This window comes from Haliotis rubra, unplaced genomic scaffold, assembly GCF_003918875.1.
Source record: "Haliotis rubra isolate DU_JTF1 unplaced genomic scaffold, ASM391887v1 Scf997, whole genome shotgun sequence".
NCBI classification, from domain to species: Eukaryota; Metazoa; Mollusca; class Gastropoda; order Lepetellida; family Haliotidae; genus Haliotis; species Haliotis rubra.
Window position 1 is genome coordinate 194,433 of NW_025767742.1, and position 21,826 is coordinate 216,258.

At 39.5% G+C, this 21,826-nt stretch overlaps 1 protein-coding gene across 2 annotated transcripts; it reads left to right on the forward strand.

Moving 5' to 3' along the window:
- Nucleotides 1-511: 511 nt before the first annotated feature.
- Nucleotides 512-17,467, forward strand: LOC124265806 (cadherin-99C-like). 2 transcript variants are annotated; one of them, XM_046700637.1, is made up of 12 exons: nt 512-671; nt 4,919-5,089; nt 7,102-7,167; nt 7,444-7,619; nt 9,495-9,557; nt 9,667-9,756; nt 9,837-9,953; nt 11,373-11,492; nt 12,132-12,275; nt 13,608-13,695; nt 13,776-13,894; nt 16,685-17,467. In XM_046700637.1, exons 2-12 carry the CDS (start codon nt 5,026-5,028, stop codon nt 17,279-17,281), a joined length of 1,644 nt encoding a protein of 547 aa, XP_046556593.1. In that variant the 5' UTR covers nt 512-671; nt 4,919-5,025; the 3' UTR covers nt 17,282-17,467. The 2 variants fall into 2 exon arrangements, with proteins under 2 accessions (XP_046556593.1, XP_046556594.1); XM_046700638.1 differs by having other exon boundaries at nt 512-666.
- The last annotated feature ends 4,359 nt before the right edge of the window (nt 17,468-21,826 follow it).

Sequence of the window (21,826 nt, forward strand, 5' to 3'; positions counted from 1 at the left end):
TATAAACAAGTTTCGGTATACCACCTGTCTTGTAACTATGGAAGTTAATTTGATTTTCAACACAAACATGATCTTTCAAACATGTATGCGGAGGTATATTACGATACCAAAACCGTACCTTTTCGAGTTTAAACATGTATTTACAGCGCTTAGACCGCTATATTTATCATTATACACGTTTATTTACACTTTACATTTTAAGTGCATGTTGGTTCTGTACGCGGTGTGTAAATTTTGAGCGTTGTTACCAGTGCTTGACTGAGTAATTGAGTTGTTGAGTGATTGAGTGATAGTGCGAGTGAGTGAGTGAGTGTGTGAGTGTGCGAGCGTGTGAGTGAGTGAGTGTGTGTTTGCAAACATATTGTCACAATTATCAACTACATATAATATAATACTTGTTTTTGAACCTTTACCGAACACATCAGCATATCAGGAGATATTTCATAGCCCCATATCACGAGTCAGGATATTAATAACAAGCTTCACGGTATTGCTGTTTCACTGTAGTACGAAACATCAGCGAAACCGATCGATAGGTTGGGCACTTCGACCGAACAAGAAACTGGCCAATAACGACTGAGACTTTAGATTACGGAGGTATTCTGTGACATATATACGTGTCCATGATAACACGACGTAACATTTGAAGGAATACAGGACACTGATGTAAGGTAAGATGTTTGGTTGATTGAACCATGTTATATATTGTCCATGCTAAATCGGTTCTGTCGGTGTACCAATATTCACATTGTCATCGTCATCTACAACCTAGTGCACGTCTCTGGCTGGAAGTGTTATGCATTGTTTACACGAGGTAAATACTCTCTGAACGTTGCAGCAATAAAGTGAGCAGCAGCACGAAAACATGAAAACGGTCTAGTTATGAATGTGATCCTATGTGAACGCTTTAACAATGCGCTGTATGTCTGAAGCTACCATTCCCTGTAAGAATGTAGAAGTTCTGTAATTGTCATCAAGACAAGCGTCACAAAAGACAGTGGAAAATATTTTATTGATGTAACTTTGACGCATAATCCGCGAAATCTGTTATTTGTCCTGCAATACCCCAGTCCGCGAACCCCCGATTTGTTGATACATATAGCCCAACGTGTGTACCCAACACATTCACACAACATGAGGGGCATTAATAGACAGCGAGCATCAAGGTGTTCTGTCTCCAGTGTCTACACTGAACAAGCTGATGCTCGGACACAGGGACAATGTTGCCATTGTTAGATGTCTTCCATTCTTAAATAAGTTTTATCAACATTAATCTATGGATATAGACCATACATTTCAATACAGTTTTAATATTTAAGAGTTTAAATTCAGTCTTTATAGGGTCACCTATGAGTATTTTTATCTCATTTTCTTTAATAAGGAAGTCATCTCTGGAAGGATTATACGCCTTGTGTTCATTAAATACCAGCACTCTTTGCAATTTAGAGACTGAAACTAAGGCAACTGCATATTTCCGTAATGATATCTCACAACAGAGAACAACTTGCCTCAACACTAGACTCTAGTTGTGTGGCTGAATACATTACTACCACCGAGTAACCAGCCAGGGTTTCCAGAATGTGGCGCTATCTCTTACCACCATATATTAGGGTTTATCCACACGAGTCTATGCTAGTCACGTCAAGTACAACCGATTAGCAGGGTCAGAGAACGGAGTGTGTGTGTTTGTGCAGTAAATATATAGACTGACATTTACTAATTATGATGGAGACATTTGCATTTAATATCAACTTATTAAGTAAGAACAACGATATGCTATAAAATCGTAGGTGTGAATTAGTCTGGAACTATAATACTTAAAAAATCCAAGCTGAGAATGATGCCATTTCAAGAACATTTCCAGACATATTCCAGCTCTGTCAGGATGAGAACACATAACATAGTGTAGTCCCAATGTTTTATCCAGGGTACACGTATTAGTCACGTCAAGGACACGTCATTACTATGGTCGTTATCACGTAACCAGGGACAGATGACCTGGGTTTGTCATTAATCTCGTCAGTTCGGTAAGTTATCCTCTTCTGTAAATACTACTAGAAGATAAATTCAAACATAATGATAACGCAGGGGAATATAATGCTGTATCATCCAAGACTATGGGAGATTCAGTGAGATCAAGGCGATAAATCTCTAATGATAGAATCACGTCAACAAAACTGCATCACAATGCCCAACGTCTAAATGAAATGTCATCACTGATGGATCTGCTACTGGAGTTCTATTGGCAGTCAGTCAGTTGCTGTTTACAAACAAAACAAATCAAAACAATGCATCAGATGATATATAGTATATCAGTCTCAAAGTATCCAACCTCAAATTTGTAGTCTCATTAATCAACGTCAAAATCTGTAATTTGGTCTTCAAATACACCATAACAGCGTGTCTTCGTATACTCTACTAAAGTCTAAAATGTCCTAATTCACATCACTGCAAATGATATTTTTTCATGTACACCACTTATGTCAACGAATGAGACTTGAATAGTGTAAAAGATTCATAATATGGCCGGGGTAGAGTGTACCCCGATCGAACAACCTGCCCTGATGGTAAGAGACGACTTGATGGACCCGGAGATCAAGCTAGGATACTTGTTGAACTGCACGTCATCGTAACTCGAGTTTCAGGCATAGTTGAAATTACTGCATTGTCTTTTTCAGCTTTGATTATTTACAGGTGGACGTCACATATCTGGAGAAATGTTGGATGGGGTATACAAACAGACACATAATCAAACTCCTTGACACCAGTTTCCTTGTTTTTCCACCATAATTATTGTTTCTCATAATGTCAGAGAAAGGGAGATTTGAAGAACCGCTGTTTCTTCAGGATGGAGGAAGTTTCACGTTCTATAATTTCACGGCAACAGGCCAAACACCACTGTTACACGACTGATGGGGCGTTCATAATAACATGCCCGATCTCTCATTTCAAAGAATGGTATACTCTTATGAAGAATGCAATAAATTTCACGGGAGAGTGCTTGAGAGCCAGGCCAGATGTGTAGTGTTGACACGGGACATTCAGTCGACATTAAAACTGACCTCAGTCCCAGAGCATGACGCGTAGGTAAAGCGATGCCGGATTAAGTCAAATAAACAGATATTGTTTACGGGACTGGAAATAAATGTGTCAAGCATTCAGACATGATTGTGATGCATGTTGTTTTCTCTTATCCCTCCTCTTTGATCACAGACGTCCTTATTGAATCTGTACATGGCTGATGTCGCCTCGCTTGTTTGAGTTCTATGTCAGCTCAATGTCACGGTTACTCTTCTGTTGGGCTTTGTTAAAGGTATGGACGGTACTTCCATCGTATTTGATGAAGATTGTAACTTAGATTGCATGGATAAACGGGATGCCCAAAATATTGCTGAATAAATATTTGAAGGTCATGGTTACTATAAATTCCAATTAAACTATGAGGGGATGTATTTTGTCTACAAGAAGAGTTGGGATCCTTTTGCAAACTCTATCTAACTATATATATCGCTGTTTGACGATTTGCAGGGAATTTGCTCAGGTATTATGCCCTATTGAAGTGGAGGTATAGATATTTATATCAATGACGACTGTCAAATACCCCTGTTGGGAATCCAGCTCATATCTTGCACAGTACCTCATGATTGTTGTAGGACCAGACTGAAACGGGGGAGCATGTGCTCAGACTCAGTGACTTGGCTTCAGGCAAATTGTTTTAACTTTAACAACGTTACCGTTCAATCTCACAATAGAAAAACTTAAGAAATTAGAACATTGATATGGCCTTATATAAAATGAATCGTATCTCCGCCCACCACTATACTGAATTAGTGATCAGTCCAAGAATCTCTGTATTGCCACTGGTCTATGTAAATCACAAAGCCTAATGAACACAATAATTGTTTCACCATGTACGTGAACATCTTTTATATCGCTTTAGACGTTGGGAAAACATGGAAACAGTAAAACACACACATTTAACATTTTACCAATCATTTACTTATGCAATTTACAACAAAAACCAAACTGTTTGGATACCATCTTGTGTATTGCTTGTAACAATTGGTGATGGCCACGTGTTGTCTCTTCAGTCCTCCAGCTGATGCAGGTACAAGAAAACTGTTTTCTGGTAGAAACTACATAAGGAAATTATTTCTTATAAAGTAAACGAACCCACAGCCTATTTAGCACACAAAATAGTTTCATGGAGTCAGTGTTTATGTCGCATTACAACAGGAATATCAACATGAGTCATATAATTTCGTCAATTCAAATGCATAACGTTATCAGATTATTTCAGGCTGCATATAATCCACTGTTTACTTTGGCTACGTCATTGCATTCCTGTCTGGAGATATGTCTCCATGTCGCTGCGGGCGGGAAGCACTGTTCTTTATCTTGACCTGTCAACTGATTATCAAAACCTTTCGTTTTTTATATGTGATACATTGACATAAATGTAATAAACACATATGAATATATGACAATTTATTCAGTTTGACGTATAAAAACAAATTAAACAATTCCTACAGCGCGGTATGTGTGCATATGCATATATACAACATAAACAGGGTAATGCGTCGTCATTATGCATAATTATAATCTTTATTGGTGTGTTTTGAAAGGATTACAAATAAATAAACATCAGTATAATATAACGTTTAATTTCTAATTAACAGACTTAATTTTGCGTCTTATCATGCTGATCGCAAGTACGTAATTAATTTCCAGCGCTGTATGTTATCTGGGTATAGAAAAGTGTCGCAGTTAACCTCTGCCGCCACGATATCTGCAGTCACAACACTGGAGTGTCGTTACATGGAAACAAATGGGGGCTACCTGTTTCGACACATATATGGCTGATTTATGGTGAGGGCTTGAAGCACGAACTTTGGCAGTTGTTTCTCTTTGACCTCAGGATCTGACGTGACTTCGCCGGACTTACATGGAGGACGCCATCTTGGGGCGATAAACTACTGCATGATGTGACTGAAAGTTTGGATACTGGATTCCTACCCTCACAAAATGGCATTTAAAAACCGGATACGTCTTTGGATGTGTGTTTTTCTTTATGCAGCAACGATTACAGGTATGCCGGCGACTATAAGGTCATATTTTAATATGTGTCACTGTAAGGTACCCACCGAACCGCTATGGAAGTAATTCTCATAGATCATTATAGAAATGTTCACTTGATATTTTTTGGATCAGAATAGGACTGGATTTTTTTCAATGCTGACTGTGATTATTTGTGTGATTTAGTTTTTGTAACTGTTTTATTATTCAAATGTAATGAATGGTTCCAAGTCTATACTACTTCAAACATGAGCTGAATGGTATTTCAGGATATGTGCGATGTACGGGTACGATGTGTAATTAGATAAGGTATACAGCTCGGTTACTATTGGTGATATAAATAGTATGTTATTGTTCAGCTATCTAGTACCTATCTGTTTAAATATATTTCAACCTAGGTACCTATTTATGTAAACCCAGCCATCGACTCACTCATCCATCCATCCATCTTATGTGTCTGAAGGTTAGTTAAGTGGCCAACTTTCGAGGCCATATATCCACTACAGAATCCATCGACTGTTTGAAGTACGCTGTCATCTGAAATGTATAATAAAGAATGGTAATGAGAGATTGAATATGAAATGTGAATACTGCGAAAAAGAACTAAAAGTACAAATATATAACTGAATAATGCAGTGTACCATCCGTGTTGACGAGGCCCTAGTGCAGGGTTTGTGGTATACAGCGTTGTTACACCAGTCGCGTCTCGTCAAGAGATCGTATCTCAGAAAAACTTTGTTCGTAAGTAATCACATCTATAGTCAATACTGGCCGCCTCCGTGGTGTAGTGGTTAGAGCGTCCGCCCGGAGAGCGGAAGGTGGCGGGTTCGATCCTCGACCGCGTCATACCAAAAGACGTTAAAATATGGTACTTTTTGGTCCCTGCCTGGCGCTCGGCATTAATGGGTACAACAAGGACTGGTCGGCTCCGTAAAATATGTATAATGTGTCTAAGTGGGGTATTCATGCTTCACATCGGCATGGTATCTCAGTGAGCTAGCACTATAAAACCAGCTTAAGTCTGGGCTAGTACAAGCAGCCGCACATACACATACACACGCATGCACGTCGTCATATGAGCGAAATATTCTCAAGCACGACGTTAAACCCAATTTCACCTAACCTCACCTATAGTCAATATTTATGTAAACAGTTTCGAATTTAGAATGTTGCGGATTTGTTTGAAAGTTATCGATAGGAGGAACAATGACACGCTTCAGAACGTTATGCGTCTTCATAAGGGACATATTGTATTCTGGAGTTATCGTGAAATTTCTATACCCCTGTTATAATATTTTTTACAGAAACAAAGGTTTATTTACATCAATATATATCCTGTCCTCAATATATATACTCTACGATTGCAACTGTATAAGGACCGGGTGGGTGTAGATGACATTGTTTTGTTACAAACGTTGACACAACTATTTACACTTTGTGTCAATGTATGATTACTGCTAAAGGTGTGTTTAGTGGTTGTCCAGAGTAGAGAAACTGTATGTGTGGCATGTCCCAACACGCCAGACTGAACAGCTAGCTAATCGTGTTAACGACCATTTACACCTAGAAGTTATGCTATATATGTAATATAAGAAATGTCAGTGCAGGCGTATAATCAGTCTTACCTATCCTCGGAAACAAATTTCGTTTGGTGTAAAAGGACAATAGCTGTGAAAAATGTATGAATGGATCACTGGAGATCACCGATGACACAAGATGTTCGTGAAAAGGGTAATCACGTCCTACCCTACCGGTAGCTTGTAAGAATTCAACACACTTACAATGCCCTTGGAGTCTGGATGTCCGGGAAAACAGGTATGATGAGACTCTTCTCGTGCAGAAAGAAAATCTTGTCTATCTTGAATTCGGAACTAATCTCATCTTATGCTTACTGTATATAACACATATTTATCGATATATATTTGTGGTTTACTCAATAGCAACATATAACTCCTGTCATTAGTTGTCTGATTCCGAATGCCAAATGTAAAAGTGGTCATCTCCATGTACTTCCTGTTATTCCAGAAGTTGCATATTCCTGTAGCGTCCTGCCTCCACAGAATGTGCAGGTGCTAGAGACAGACGTGCCAGGTAGATTCTTAAATTAAATAAACCCCCGAAGGTTAACCTAAGAACATACCTCACTAATGTATAGACATATTTAGGTATAACTCGGGATGTATTCTTCTGTTGATCTGTCTGAAATATTCAATATTTATTTCATGATTTTGATAATTGTAACTAGTTAACCTTTAAAGGGAAATGTTTTGACTATGAAATGCGTTTTATCGCTATTAATCATGTATACAAAAATATCTTTCAGAATGAAGATTTCGTAAGCGCGATGTATGATTTTCTGTACCACAGGTCATGTGATATTCAGCATCAGTACCCCACCAACAGCCAAATGGACATTCACAGTACGTGAACCTGTCAGCATCAACACCGAGTTGACGCCATATTTCAGCCTGAACAGCAACAACACCTTCACCACCTTAGCCATCAACAAAACGCTGGACTTGGAGGCAATATACGAGAAATGGGTACATAGTCACGAAGCGCAGACTCGCTTTCTCTTTACCAAATGGTTTGCTTCTTCTACTGACCTAGTAAGAGCACTGAGTGCCAAATATGTGCCAAATGTGTACCGTGTATACGTCATCATTGTTTGCTATAAATGTAAAATATAGGAAGGGAAGTCAAACATTTTTCAACATCATATATGCACCTCGTCATAAATATCGCACCACCCACTTTTTTCACTAAGTAAAACTGGATCTACAACCTCATAAAAATGGTGCTTAGGAAAGCACATTGAAATGTTTAGTTGGCCTCATGTGAGCGTTCAGTCAGAAAATTGACAACACAAGACCGAATTTGAGCACTTATTGAAGGTTTAATTGTAGCAAACCAAAGTTCACTAAAATCACCGTAAAATAAGGTGAAATAAGTATGGCTGTCGGGGTCGTTACAACAGACACAAAACACAGTTAACATTTCATTAATGTCGAACACACTAGTAAGGTCCACAATGACTGGCTAACTCAGTATCTGGTGTAACCGCCTCGCATTTGATAACATTTTCTATACGTCGTCTCATGCTGGTCTCCAGACGTCTGATTCTCTTGGGGGAGGATCTGCTGCCGCTCATCACTCATCATGGGTCAATTCCTGAAGGTTTTGAACTGGAGGATCCCTTGCTCTCACCCTACGTCCCAAAATGTTCCACAAATGCTCAATAGGATTCATATCTTGACGTCTGGCTGGCCATGGTAGTGTCTCAATGGCGTTGTGTTGGAGATGCTGAACAACAGCTCGAGCACGATGTGGTCTGGCATTATCGTCCACGAAGACTGGACGAGTGGCGAGAGCATGGTTATCGAAATGAGGCACTACAGCATCGTCCATGATCAAGTACTGGTACCTCTGTCCATTCAATGCCCCGGGAACTGTGATGAGGTCACGTATACAGTCATAGGAACAAAACCCCACACCATGACGGATCCACCCCCAAACGGAACTTCAGTTTAAATGTTCCTCTGATCATACTCTGTGCCTTTCAGCCTCCCGTCTGCATGATGCAGCAAAAATTGGCTTTCCTCGGACCAATGGATCCTTCTCCATGTCCTCAGGTTCCAGCGAGCACGTGCTTGGCACCAGGCTAAACGGGCATGGCGGTGCTGATTTGTGAGGAGTGGACGTCTGATTGGTCGGCTTGCTCTCAATCCTGCAGAATTTAGTTGCCGTCTGATGGTGCTGATGGACTCTCTGTTGTATGGATGCCATCCATGTCGCAGCTGTGTACAAGTAGACATTGGGCTTCGTCTGGCATGGCGTACGAGAACACGATCTTCCCTGTCATTGGTTTTTCTGGGATGTCCTCGGTGCATCCTTCACTTCACCGGTAGCGGTATGCTTACGTATCAGCCTGCTGATAACAGTGTGATTAATGTTCAGTTGTGCTCCAATAGCACGACATGACATACGAGTCTGGTACATACCAATAATTTGCCATCTTTGGTTCAGAGTCACTGGACGCTTGGGCATTTCACCGGTTGATCAAAATAAAGCTTAATTTATGCCTACAATCAAATTTTAGCTGTGTCTGCCAACATAACATACGCCAAAAGGAGGTATGTGCATACTGCATTTATAGCAAACCGACACCCGGAACTTGCATGCATGCACATGCAGCTCGGAACAGGGTGTGTTTGTGATATTATGTTCACAGATGGGGTCGTATATTACATATGTACGTGTAGTGTAAAAAAGCGAAACTTATATTTCTACTTTGACTTTCAAATACTTTTGACGAGGTGTATATATAGAAAACAATAAAATTACATATCTTTAGCAGGACAAACTAAAGCATTGCGTCAGTACAGGGTATTACCCGTGAAGCTCTCTTTATATTTCAGGGTGAACAACTTGTGTTTGTCACGTTTTCCTTTCAATGTACGGACAACGGTTCTCCAGTGGGGGTAAGTATTGTCATCAACTCAGTAAGGTTACATTTCAAGCGCTATTTCAATTTTAGTGTCTTACAATGGTATTTGAGAAACTGACAGAGTGATATTATGGTTTTTCAAGGGTACGTTGGAGAGGTTCGTTATCGTCACACCAGTCAACGAGTTCGACCCGGAGTTCATCAATGCCCCATTCACCATCAACGTGACCGAGGTATTGTAAATAGTCTATATAGGGTAGACTGTGTTCATGTCAGACTGGTTGATATAACAGACCTCATTTTGTCTCCGCAGAACACTGCTCTGAACACCGTGGTTTTCAAGTTGAAGGACCACGCCCATGACAGGGACGTCAACCCAAACCAAGAGGAGATATATGGCTTCAATATCCACTCCTACTACAACCCAGATGTAAGTCCAATACCAATATCCACTCCTACCACAACCCAGATGTAAGTCCCATACCAATATCCACTCCTACTACAACCCAGATGTAAGTCCCATACCAATATCCACTCCTACCACAACCCAGAGGTAAGACCAATACCAATATCCACTCCTACTACAACCCAGAGGTAAGTCCCATACCAATATCCACTCCTACCACAACCCAGATGTAAGTCCAATACCAATATCCACTCCTACTACAACCCAGATGTAAGTCCCATACCAATATCCACTCCTACTACAACCCAGATGTAAGTCCCATACCAATATCCACTCCTACTACAACCCAGATGTAAGTCCAATACCAATATCCACTCCTACTACAACCCAGAGGTAAGTCCCATACCAATATCCACTCCTACTACAACCCAGATGTAAGTCCCATACCAATATCCACTCCTACAACAACCCAGATGTAAGTCCCATACCAATATCCACTCCTACCACAACCCAGATGTAAGTCCCATACCAATATCCACTCCAACCCAGATGTAAGTCCAATACCAATATCCACTCCTACTACAACCCAGAGGTAAGTCCCATACCAATATCCACTCCTACTACAACCCAGATGTAAGTCCCATACCAATATCCACTCCTACCACAACCCAGATGTAAGTCCCATACCAATATCCACTCCTACTACAACCCAGATGTAAGTCCCATACCAATATCCACTCCTACTACAACCCAGATGTAAGTCCAATACCAATATCCACTCCTACTACAACCCAGAGGTAAGTCCCATACCAATATCCACTCCTACTACAACCCAGATGTAAGTCCCATACCAATATCCACTCCTACTACAACCCAGATGTAAGTCCCATACCAATTGATACTTTAACCTACAAAATAACAGGATGTCCTTTATCAATTCTTACTTAAAAAATACCATCACCGACCTTACCCCAATGAAAGCCTCACATTAACCTTACTTAAACCGATATGTAACTACATACATCACCCCTAACAATAAATCGTTGTTACTAAGTCCTATACTATTTCTAACTCCAAACAACCCGCATCAACTCCTTTATCTCATTTTGCCTATACCCAGGTGTAAATTCATATTAACCCTTGCTGCAACCCAGATGTAAGTCTGATATACGACAGTATTTTAACGAAAACGTAAGGTCCATACTTATTTTACTTCAACCCAGATGAAAATTGCCTACAACCTCACTTCAACAGAAATATAGGTCCGATATGAATTCGCTCTTCTAAAAAGTCCAAATTCTGTTCAATCTGCACGTTCTTGTTTCAACATTTTATGTGATATACCACTGTTACAACCTATGTCGTACGATAAGATCATACGTTACAGTGATAAGGACAAATCAGTGGGTGACTGAGCTAAAAAACCTTTTCATCTTGTTTCAGTTAGATGGGAGGTTTCACTTCACGATCACCCAGACACAGACAGGAGAGATCGGTGTCGCAAAAAATATTGACTTTGAAGCGATGGCCATCAAACACTACGTGCTGAACGTGTCCGTTCAGGTGAGCTTTATGGTCGTGTACTCTTCTTTCTTAAAAGGCTATAGGGTGGATTACTTACCTGTGTTGGCGGATGTGTCATGTCATGTCGTTCGTGTCATGCCATTACATGTCGTGCCATGTCATGTCATCCCAAGCTCTGTTTTGTAAGTTGTATTGTGTTTCGTGTTTTTGTCCTGTTTTCCAAGGTGTTTCAGCGTCATGCTCGTGCTCTTTCACAACACCTGCATCATTTTGGGCTTTCCTCCCTGGACACGCCTTTGCTTAATAATGTTCTTAGCAGTGTTAACTATGGTTCCACGTTACATAGACATGCCAGTCATACCATGATGCCCTCCAGTAACGCATGCTGCTGTGATATTGTTACCCCAGGACATTGGTAAACGGGAATCCCTAACAACTATGACAGTCATACCATGATACCCCCCAGTAACGCATGCTGCTGTGATATTGTTACCCCAGGACATTGGTAAACGGGAATCCCTAACAACTATGACAGTCATACCATGATACCCCCCAGTAACGCATGCTGCTGTGATATTGTTACCCCAGGACATTGGTAAACGGGAATCCCTAACAACTATGACAGTCATACCATGATACCCCCCAGTAACACATGCTGCTGTGATATTGTTACCCCAGGACATTGGTAAACGGGAATCCCTAACAACTATGACAGTCAACATCAATGATGCTGACGACCAGGATCCGGAGTTTTACAACGAGAAGTGCACACCGGGGACGTGTTACACCTCGTACACAGCCTACGTCACCGACATGTTTGTGGTAAGCTAATAACTGGAAGGGTATAGCGATGGCTGGTTACAACTCGTTCTCGTTGACCACATGTTTGTTTGATGTTTAATGCCGCACACAGTGAAGTTCTAGTTGTATGACGGCGGTCAGTAAATAATCGTATCTCAAGTAGACAATCTAGTGATGGACATCTGCGCAATTGTGTACTGGTTTGTGGTCGGTATTGTAGCTAGGTCTGGAATAGATGGGTGGTTGTCACTCCCGGTTTTCTACGCTGCCAGGCTTGCAGTGCCACGGCATCTGCGGGCGATTAGGGGTGTTTGGTAACACCTAGTTGTCTTTGCATGAATAGCCCTGTAAAATGTGTGGTAGGATAGACAAGAACATGAGTGTCAATTGTGTTCCTGTGATCAGCTTCTATGTGCATATGAATCAGAATTTTTGCTTGGATTGTCAAAATAGAGAAAAATAGTTTTGGCCAAGAATTTTAATATAAATCTTGGTTATACAGATGATCCTGAACTTCAATCACTGTCAAATAGCCAACTGCCAACTTGAACTAAACATGGCAGAGATCAATGTAACCGCTTCATCTGTTTCACATTTAAATGTATGCATAAAGATTCAGAGTGACAAAACCCTCTACACATGACTGTATGACAAGCAGCAGTTGGTGCCTACATTTCACAACCATCCCCGAGATTCCTATTTGCGTTATTTGACTCAAGCCCCCAAACTGTTTGATGAATGTTACGACATTCTAACCTTCGGTAAAGTTTTTAAAAGGTTGACATTGCTTATGGTAGACATTTCCAAACATAATGCATCAGTGACAAAACTATTGTCCGATACAGTTCCCTATTTGGATTCGAACCATGTGTCCCCGTGAATTGTCCGGTGAGCAATTGCCCTGACTTTGCATGTGTTTGTTTCCGCTGACACCTGGTGTCGTCCCCATGTGATTGTGATACCTACACATCAAGCTCATGATATTGCGCAAATCGTGCAATCGACTAAGATACCTGTTATGAATTTAGAAAGGGTTTTATAGTTTTGATGTGTGTGTTTTTCAACCCTCCATTGCATTGATAAGGCATTGATTGTTACATGCAGCATGCATCATTCAAATGGAATCTCATCCTCTTTGAATGAAGATCTTACCTCACTGGGTATAATGGGAACTGAGAACACAGTATGGTTAGTTATGGGACTTGGAATGACACGTGTTCCACGGTAACTAGCGAAAGTAGGGCGATGTAATAAAAACAACAACAACGTCGGCTTCGAAATGTTCATCGGACAAGGAATGATGAATTATAACACAGACGAGTCTGTTAATGATTCGTGTTGCTCCTGTTGCAGGGTCAGATAGAGAACATCTCCCCAAACAAGATCATGGCTCGAGACAGGGATACACTCAACTACAGCATATCCTACCAGATAAAGGGAAGTAAGTACAGATTCCAACATTAACTTGATATACCTCCAGCTGTCGTTTGAAAACATTGAAACGTTATTGCTGTGTTTCAGCTAATCCATATGGGTACGATGACTACTTCAGCCAGAATAACAAGACTGGCGACGTGAACATAACCAAATCCTTGTCGACTGTCGCTGCGACCGAAGCTCAGATAGGCCTGTTTCTTGAGGTGAGCTTCAAGGCTAGACAGTTCCAAACCATTTAATATAGTAAACGCATTTTGTTTTTACGCAAAATACATTGCGATGGTTAGTTTATGAATCTAGCTAAACCTACACTTGTTATTAGAAACAAAATCATTCAATTCAATTCAGTTTAGTGTATTCGCGGTGTCAGGCCCACATACAAATAAACATAATGTCACACATAAATACATTGGTAATGGAAATTTAACATATTTGGCATTTATGTTTTACATTTTGTGTTTCATATTTTCATATCTTATAGAAATGGCGTGTTTACAAAATTTACATAAGTTCCACACAGTTTCGTTATTACTATCAGATGTAAGTATGCAAAACATTACAAAATTACAATCCTTAATGTATTTCTGCGGAATATATTGTTGTCTAATTTCATTATACAATGTATATTTTAAAATAACATGGAATTCATCTTTTTTTACATTTAAGTTGCAAAATTTACAAATCCTATCTTCTTTTGGGATATTATTTCTACGTCCGATATCTATCTGTAATTGGGCGCCTCCAGTTCTAGTAAAGCTAAGCATCGTCTCAGATTTGAAAGTTGGAAATTTGTTACATATTTATCTGGGAAAATATTGTGTTTATATAAAGAATAATTGTTGTATCTAGTACTTTCAGTTATGACTTGAATGCCACTCTTGTACAGAAACATCTTTAAGTCTCATCTTTATCTCGTTCAAAAATAATTTTAAACTTCTTGATATACCCATGCGTATCCGAGCCCAAGCTTAAATAATGATTCTCTAATAAATGATTCCCAGCTTTTTTTTTGTATATCTAAGCAAAATATCATATTATAAGCTTTTTTGGGAAGTCTATTATCTGTCATGTGTAGTAATGATCTAATAAATGTTTCTACATAACTTTGGAATCTGCCACATTAACCAGTAGCCATTACATTTGGTGTATTACTCGGTGCTCCTAAGAATCTTTTACAGGCTGTTGTTTGTATTCGTTCTAAGACTTCAACCTTTTGATATCCCCACAATTCTGCGCCGTACATACACATAGGTTTTATCTTATTTTAAAGTACAACTCATAGGACAGATTGCCTAGCGATTTCATTGACCTCAGTACCTCATATAGTGCAGCTTTACCCTTAATACAAACACTTTGGACAAAGTTTTGCATGCTTAGATTATATGTAAACAAAACCCCAAGATATTTATATTGTGGAACTATTTTAACTAAATCATTACCAAAGTACCATTTTTCACATTTTTGTGGACCACCATGTTTTCTAAACACGATAATATTAGTTTTTTGTAAGTTAACTTGCAATTTCCATTTTATGCAATAAGCATTCAACGTATCGAGGTGTCTTTGTAGACCAATAACTGTATCTGAAAAGAGTAATATATCATCCGCAAAAAGTAAAATGAGAAGTTCTTTATATTCCGGGAATAGCTGTATCCCTCTGTGACCACTAATCTCAAGGGTATATATCACGAAGAAACTCGTGAGATAACGGCAGGTTTTAATGTTGTTATCACAGAGCGTGAGATAAACAAAGCAATAGATAGACTCAAGGGAGGTAAGGCTGATGGACACGACCAGGTGATAGGTGAATTTCCCAAAGAAGGAAAACAACATATTATCCTCTATTTGCTAAGGTTATTTAATCATATATTCAAGAATGGGTTGTTTCCACAACAGTGGTCAATGGGTATAATACTAACTATTTATAAATCTGGTGATAGAATGAATCCTGACAACTATAGGGGAATAACTTTAATGAGTGTGCTTGGAAACATATATACATCGATTCTCAATCAGAGATTGACGTCATGGGTAAAACAGTTTGTAAAAATATGAGAAGAACAGGCAGGTTTTCGGGTAGGTTACTCAACAACAGACAATATTTTTGTATTAAATGCTCTTATCCAAAAAACATTTATCTAAACGGAAAAGTAGATTCTATGTTGCATTAACAGATTTCCGTAAAGCATTTGACTCTATTAATAGAAAACGTTTACTTATATTACTAAATAAGATAGGGTTATCAGGAAACATTTTGAATGCTTTACGGGCTATTTACGAAAGAGTTAAACATACAGTAAAGTCTAATGATTCTTTCACAGAGTTATTTGAATCGTCCATTGGACTACGCCAAGGGTGTGTCTTGAGCCCTTTACTGTTTTCGTTATATAAACGAATTGATATATACCCTTGAGATTAGTGGCCACAGAGGGATACAGCTATTCCCGGAATATAAACAAAATCATGCCAATGGACAATGCAAAACAAAACTCCTCAAACATGCATTTCCTCTTAAGTAGAACAATTACTAAGATCTGTTTACTGCATTTCACCCATATATGCCATCGTAGAAGCCTGTAAAGAAACTTTCACAAGATACATATCAGTAACTGGATGACACAAGTAGATAATGGATAAGAAATATCGACTAATGACAAGTCCATTTCAGTCAGTTCAGCTATTTAGTACTGCATCGTTATGTAATGTACGGAACTCTCGCTATGATCGTAGCCAGATATTTGTTGTTCGCGCCCTCTAAGCTCTCGTCGATCTTTGGAACACATCTTTTCCACTGTCTGAAATGTGTATCTTTTCCACTGTATGAAATGTCTTAGTTTAATTACGTGGAAAATTACGTGGAAAATACGTAACGTTCATTCTGTTGTTTCCTACTGGCACATCAAAATACATTACTTCATTAATCCGAATTATTGTCCGTTGATTTGTGAGTCAACGATTATGTTAAACATTCTAGTTAATGTGTCCCATGCCAGGCACAGGAGGTTTCTGACCAGCGACGGGCGACAACCACCACATTCCAGGTGAACATTCTGGGAAGATCAACTTCCACAGTAAGTACTACAGCAAAGACTGGAGCTTCACGGGACGAAGACAACAACACTTTGACGGTCGTTCTTATAGTGCTTGGGGTCATCGTCTTCATGATGGCGGCGGCATTCCTTGGCGTGGTTATCTACATCAAGAAACACAAGCGCCCAATGAGTCCATCGGTCTCCCCGTCCGTCAGCGAGAACATCACGGACGTAGACGACTTATCTATGGACGGGAAGGAACAATGGCCGAAGATGACCACGGCCCAGCTGGAAGCACTGCCCAACACAGGAAGAGGGAACGCGTTACCTGCCTTAAAGGACATGGGAACCGGAACCGGAACCGGAAGTGAGAAGAAGAAACGCAGAAGGAAGCGGAAGAAGGAGAGGGCGAGTGAGGAGTTTGATGGAACACAGGAGTTCGAGGGCAGTGCAGATGCGGAGTTCTTCTCAAAGAAGAAGACTCGTATTAAGCAATCTTCTCGCAGCAGGGAGAAGACCGACCCTAAATACTGGATAACAGTTGACAATGACTACTAATAAATTCCCCAGATGACGTCACCTGAACCACTCCAGGAAGGATTGTAACAGTGATAATTTTAATAATATAGTTGCAGGCAACGAAGAGGTCTCCTTGGCTTTACTTTCTATCTATTGTATCTGAGGGCTAGATATCATCGTCCAAAACGGAGCCAGAACACGTGTTTTGAAAGGCGAGCGGATCTTCCAAATACAGCCGGGGTCACGGGGGTCATGTACTTTTAAGAAGTTCCGGTGAAGAAATAGTTCCCTCTTTAAAAGGCTGTATCTCAGTTGTTCTTGGGTCAAAACAATTAGTGTTCTGGAATCACCAGGACATCATCTACCATACTGGCACTTTTTGTGCAGAATTTGCACATTTTGGGAGCAAACTACTCAGAAAAGTGCTGAAAAACATGGCCAAAACTGAAAACAAAAATAACTGCCAAACGGTAGGTTTTAGCGACTTGACCCGTCCAGGCAAAATTGTTGGGGATTCGATTGTGCATCTGTACAAGAAATTTGGAAGTGTTGGAACAATTAGTTCTTGAGATATTTGCTGTCAAACGTTGAAATTTTGGAAGTAATTTTGAATTATCTCCCCTTTGCTATTGGGCCAAGAGCCTTTTAAGGGAATATCTACACCTCGGTGCGCATCTGTGTGATTTTTGTAAGCGATTCGGAGCATTGGTTTAGGAGTTATGTTTGGTACAAAAATCGGCGGAATAATAATAAATAATAATAATAAAAATCCGAACGATTACAATAGGTCTCCTGCCTAGAGGCAAGGAGCCCTAATTATCAAGTAAAATGCTTCCGTCAATTTTCATCCCGTCCAAAGACGTTCGTCTGAATCTCAGATCTAGTTGATCAGTGTTTGTGATATTTTGTAAATGTTGAAATGCCTCTTTTCAGAAAATATGCAGTGAAGTCAGCATTTTATACATATATATATGCTCCTGTAAATAGATGTTGTTTGGTAACTTATACACACATGCGATCTGTGATACAAAGGAAAATAGCATTATATTTATACACACCTAGCAGGCATTATACCGTACAAGCTGACGTGACCTCCGTCCTGTGTCAGGAATTTACACCTATGTAGTTCTAGTCCATTTTGTTTAGAGTTCTTAACATGCGTTTACCATGAAATGATGTATATAAGTGAAAACAATGTAAGTGAAAAGGAATTTAACCTAATGTGCGTGATAGCATTAGTGTTACAAATTTTATCAACCAGAGATGAAATTTGTACTCCCCAGACAGCTAACAGATCGGCCTTTCAAGGGAGGTAACTGTGCTTTCTTGTTTTCTTAAACACACTATACACCGTTAAAGGCTCTGCGAGAATATCATGTATATGGATATTTCTAGGAGACGTTTTTCTCTTTAACTGCTTAATCTGATGCAATCAACGCAAATATGTTTCAAATATATACATGATTCAACAACGTTCATGAGATTTAAACTGGCCAGAATCGAAGATAGAGTATGTCTTAAACAGTATGCTTATATGTAAGCATTTTGTGTGTCAATAATTAGATTATGTATTTTAGAAACATATGCTGTGAATATTTTTTGTGATCTTATTGTAACTTATGTAACACAATAAATGACAACAAAATATTAGTTGTTGATGGTTTACCACTAAAGTGTACATAGGCCGCCGAGGCAGGTGAGGCACCACTGTTCTCTGTGTAAATTTGCAGAAAAGTATCAATACGGGTTCGAATTACGGTTCGAACTGACGGCGACAATGGAGCAACGTCACAGCCTATTGTGTCCCCTAAGCTATTGACATCACATAGCGATTACGTCAACAATCAGTTGACGTCACAGAGAAATCAGATTGTCTGCACTGAAGAGGGACGGCGGGATTGTCCGGTACAGTGATGCACACCTTTCCAGGTGATAGGCTATTACTGATAAGAGAGGGACTGAAGTTTGACTCAGGTAAACCACTTAAACATATTCGACTAGTGCATTTCACAGTTCATGCCTGTCCCCGAGAGAATCGAACAGACCAGGTAGCTTCAATACGGTATATGGAACAACAAACACACTGTACAATTCATTTGTATTTATTTCAATGTCAACTGCACAAAACATATATTAGAATGCAATGTATAAATAGAGGTATGTACAAAACCAATATCATCCCCTCCTCTTATACTGAACATCAGTACTCCACAGATTGCTTCATTTGGAGCGATCTTGCTATAACGATACCTATATAGTGTTAGGGGGCTTATAGCTTTTAGGAATATATATATGAAAGCAAAAGCGGATGAAATACTGCATGGCTGTTATATAAATATATTGTGTGCACAGTTTGAGTGTGGCATACAGCGGAGACGGGAGGTATGAGCTGTGGTATATTGAATGAATGAGATGATGTGTGGGTTATAGAAATGGACTGCGCTATGTACTGGGATATACAAGAAATGAAGAGATGCCATATAGAGACATACATGCACTGTGGTATACTGTGATGATCATGGTTTCCTCTGCATAGAAATGTACGTGCCTTCACAGAAGTGAACTGTATTATCGATAAAAATAACATAGGTTATATAGCAATGTAAGTGAGAGATATGGAAGTTAAAATATATACTAAGGGAATAAAATAAGGGGTCACATGAAAGTGTTCCGTTACGTTGTTACAGGTTTCTTCACAAGCTGTGCGATACAAAGCTTGTGAAGAAACCTTGGAAAAAATAAAGGCATCCTTTTGCTTTCATGTGATCCCTTATGTTTCCCCTCAGCATATATAGAAATGAAATGTGTTGTACAGACATGACAGGAGTACAAGGAGCAGCTATGTTATACAGAGCTGAAGTGTGATGGTATGTACAGAAGTGAATGGGGGTACATATATGGAATGAAGTGTGATATAGATATGAGTCTTGGACTGTACACCAATGACGGGGTACATAAAAATGTCCTGGGTTTTTCACAGATGAACTGTGGTATGTGGACTTTGGGGATTTGGAAATGAACTTTGGGATTCAGAATGAGCTGGGTTATACAGGACTGGGGTGGACATACATGAATTAGGGGATGTAGATATGCTATGGACTGTCATATCAAGAGATGGGCTGTGGTATATAGAGATTGGTTGTGTTATATAGAAATAGGCTGTGGTATAAAGGGTTAGACTCTGGTATACAGAGATGGGCTGTGGTATATAGAGATTGGTTGTGTTATATAGAAATAGGCTGTGGTATAAAGGGTTAGACTCTGGTATACAGAGATGGGCTGTGGTATATAGAGATTGGTTGTGTTATATAGAAATGGGCTGTGGTATAAAGGGTTAGACTTTGGTATACAGAGATGGGCTGTGGTATGTATATCAGCTAATGTGGTACAGGAAGTTGGACTGTGGTATATACATACGGACTTCGGTATACATAGAGCGACTAGTATATATGTGGAAGTGGGGTGTATTATACAAAGATGAGGTGTGGTTGAGATGTGAACGTGGGATGTATTTCAATGAATGAGGCATATAGAAATGAAAACAGGTTTACAGATATAAACTGCGATAATTACCAATCACGTATGATATAATGACTGTGGTATGTGGATCTGGTGTGTGGTATAAAACAACCCGACTATTGTATTTAGAAATACACAGCTGTATACAGAAATTAAATGTGATATACAATGATTAGGTGTGGTATACAGAGATGAAGAGAACTGAATGGGGTTAATGAAGATGTCTTGGTATACAGTGAGGGACATTGGTATAGGGAGATGGACATTGGTATAGGGAGATGGACGTTGGTATAGAGAGATGGGCAGTGGTATAAAGGGTTAGACTTTGGGATACCGAGATGGACCTTGGTATATAGAGATGGACATTGGTATAGAGAGATGGGCAGTGGTATAAAGGGTTAGACTTTGGGATACAGAGATGGACCTTGGTATATAGAGATGGGCGTTGGTATACAGAGATATATGGTTGCATAGAGAGATGGGTAGTGGTATAAAGAGTTAGACTTTGGGATACAGAGATAGACATTGGTATATAGAGATGGGCGTTGGTATACAGAGATATACGGTTGCATAGAGAGATGGGCAGTGGTATAAAGGGTTAGACTTAAGTATACAGAGATGGGCTGTGGCACACAGAGATGGATCGTTGTAGAGAGACGTAATGTGGTGTACAACAATGGACACTGTTATACAGAGATTAAATGCAGTAATCGGAGTTGAACTGTGATATACAGAGGAGATGAGCTGTCTCATATGAAGATAACCGGCACGTGCGATTTGAGGGATGAACTACAGGGAATGGGAAGGTTTATATATGATACACATACAGGGATGAACTACAGGGAATGGGAAGGTTTATATATGATACACATACAGGGATGAAATCGGCACCTTAACTGTTATGTACACCAGGTAACAATACATTATAAAAGTAAGTAAATAAAACACACAATATGCACATATACACACCATTAACTATTGTATATTCAATTCATGAACCACCGTATGGTGTGTAGAACACAGAATCAGACTAGACTATTCTTTACACCAAATGACCTAATACTG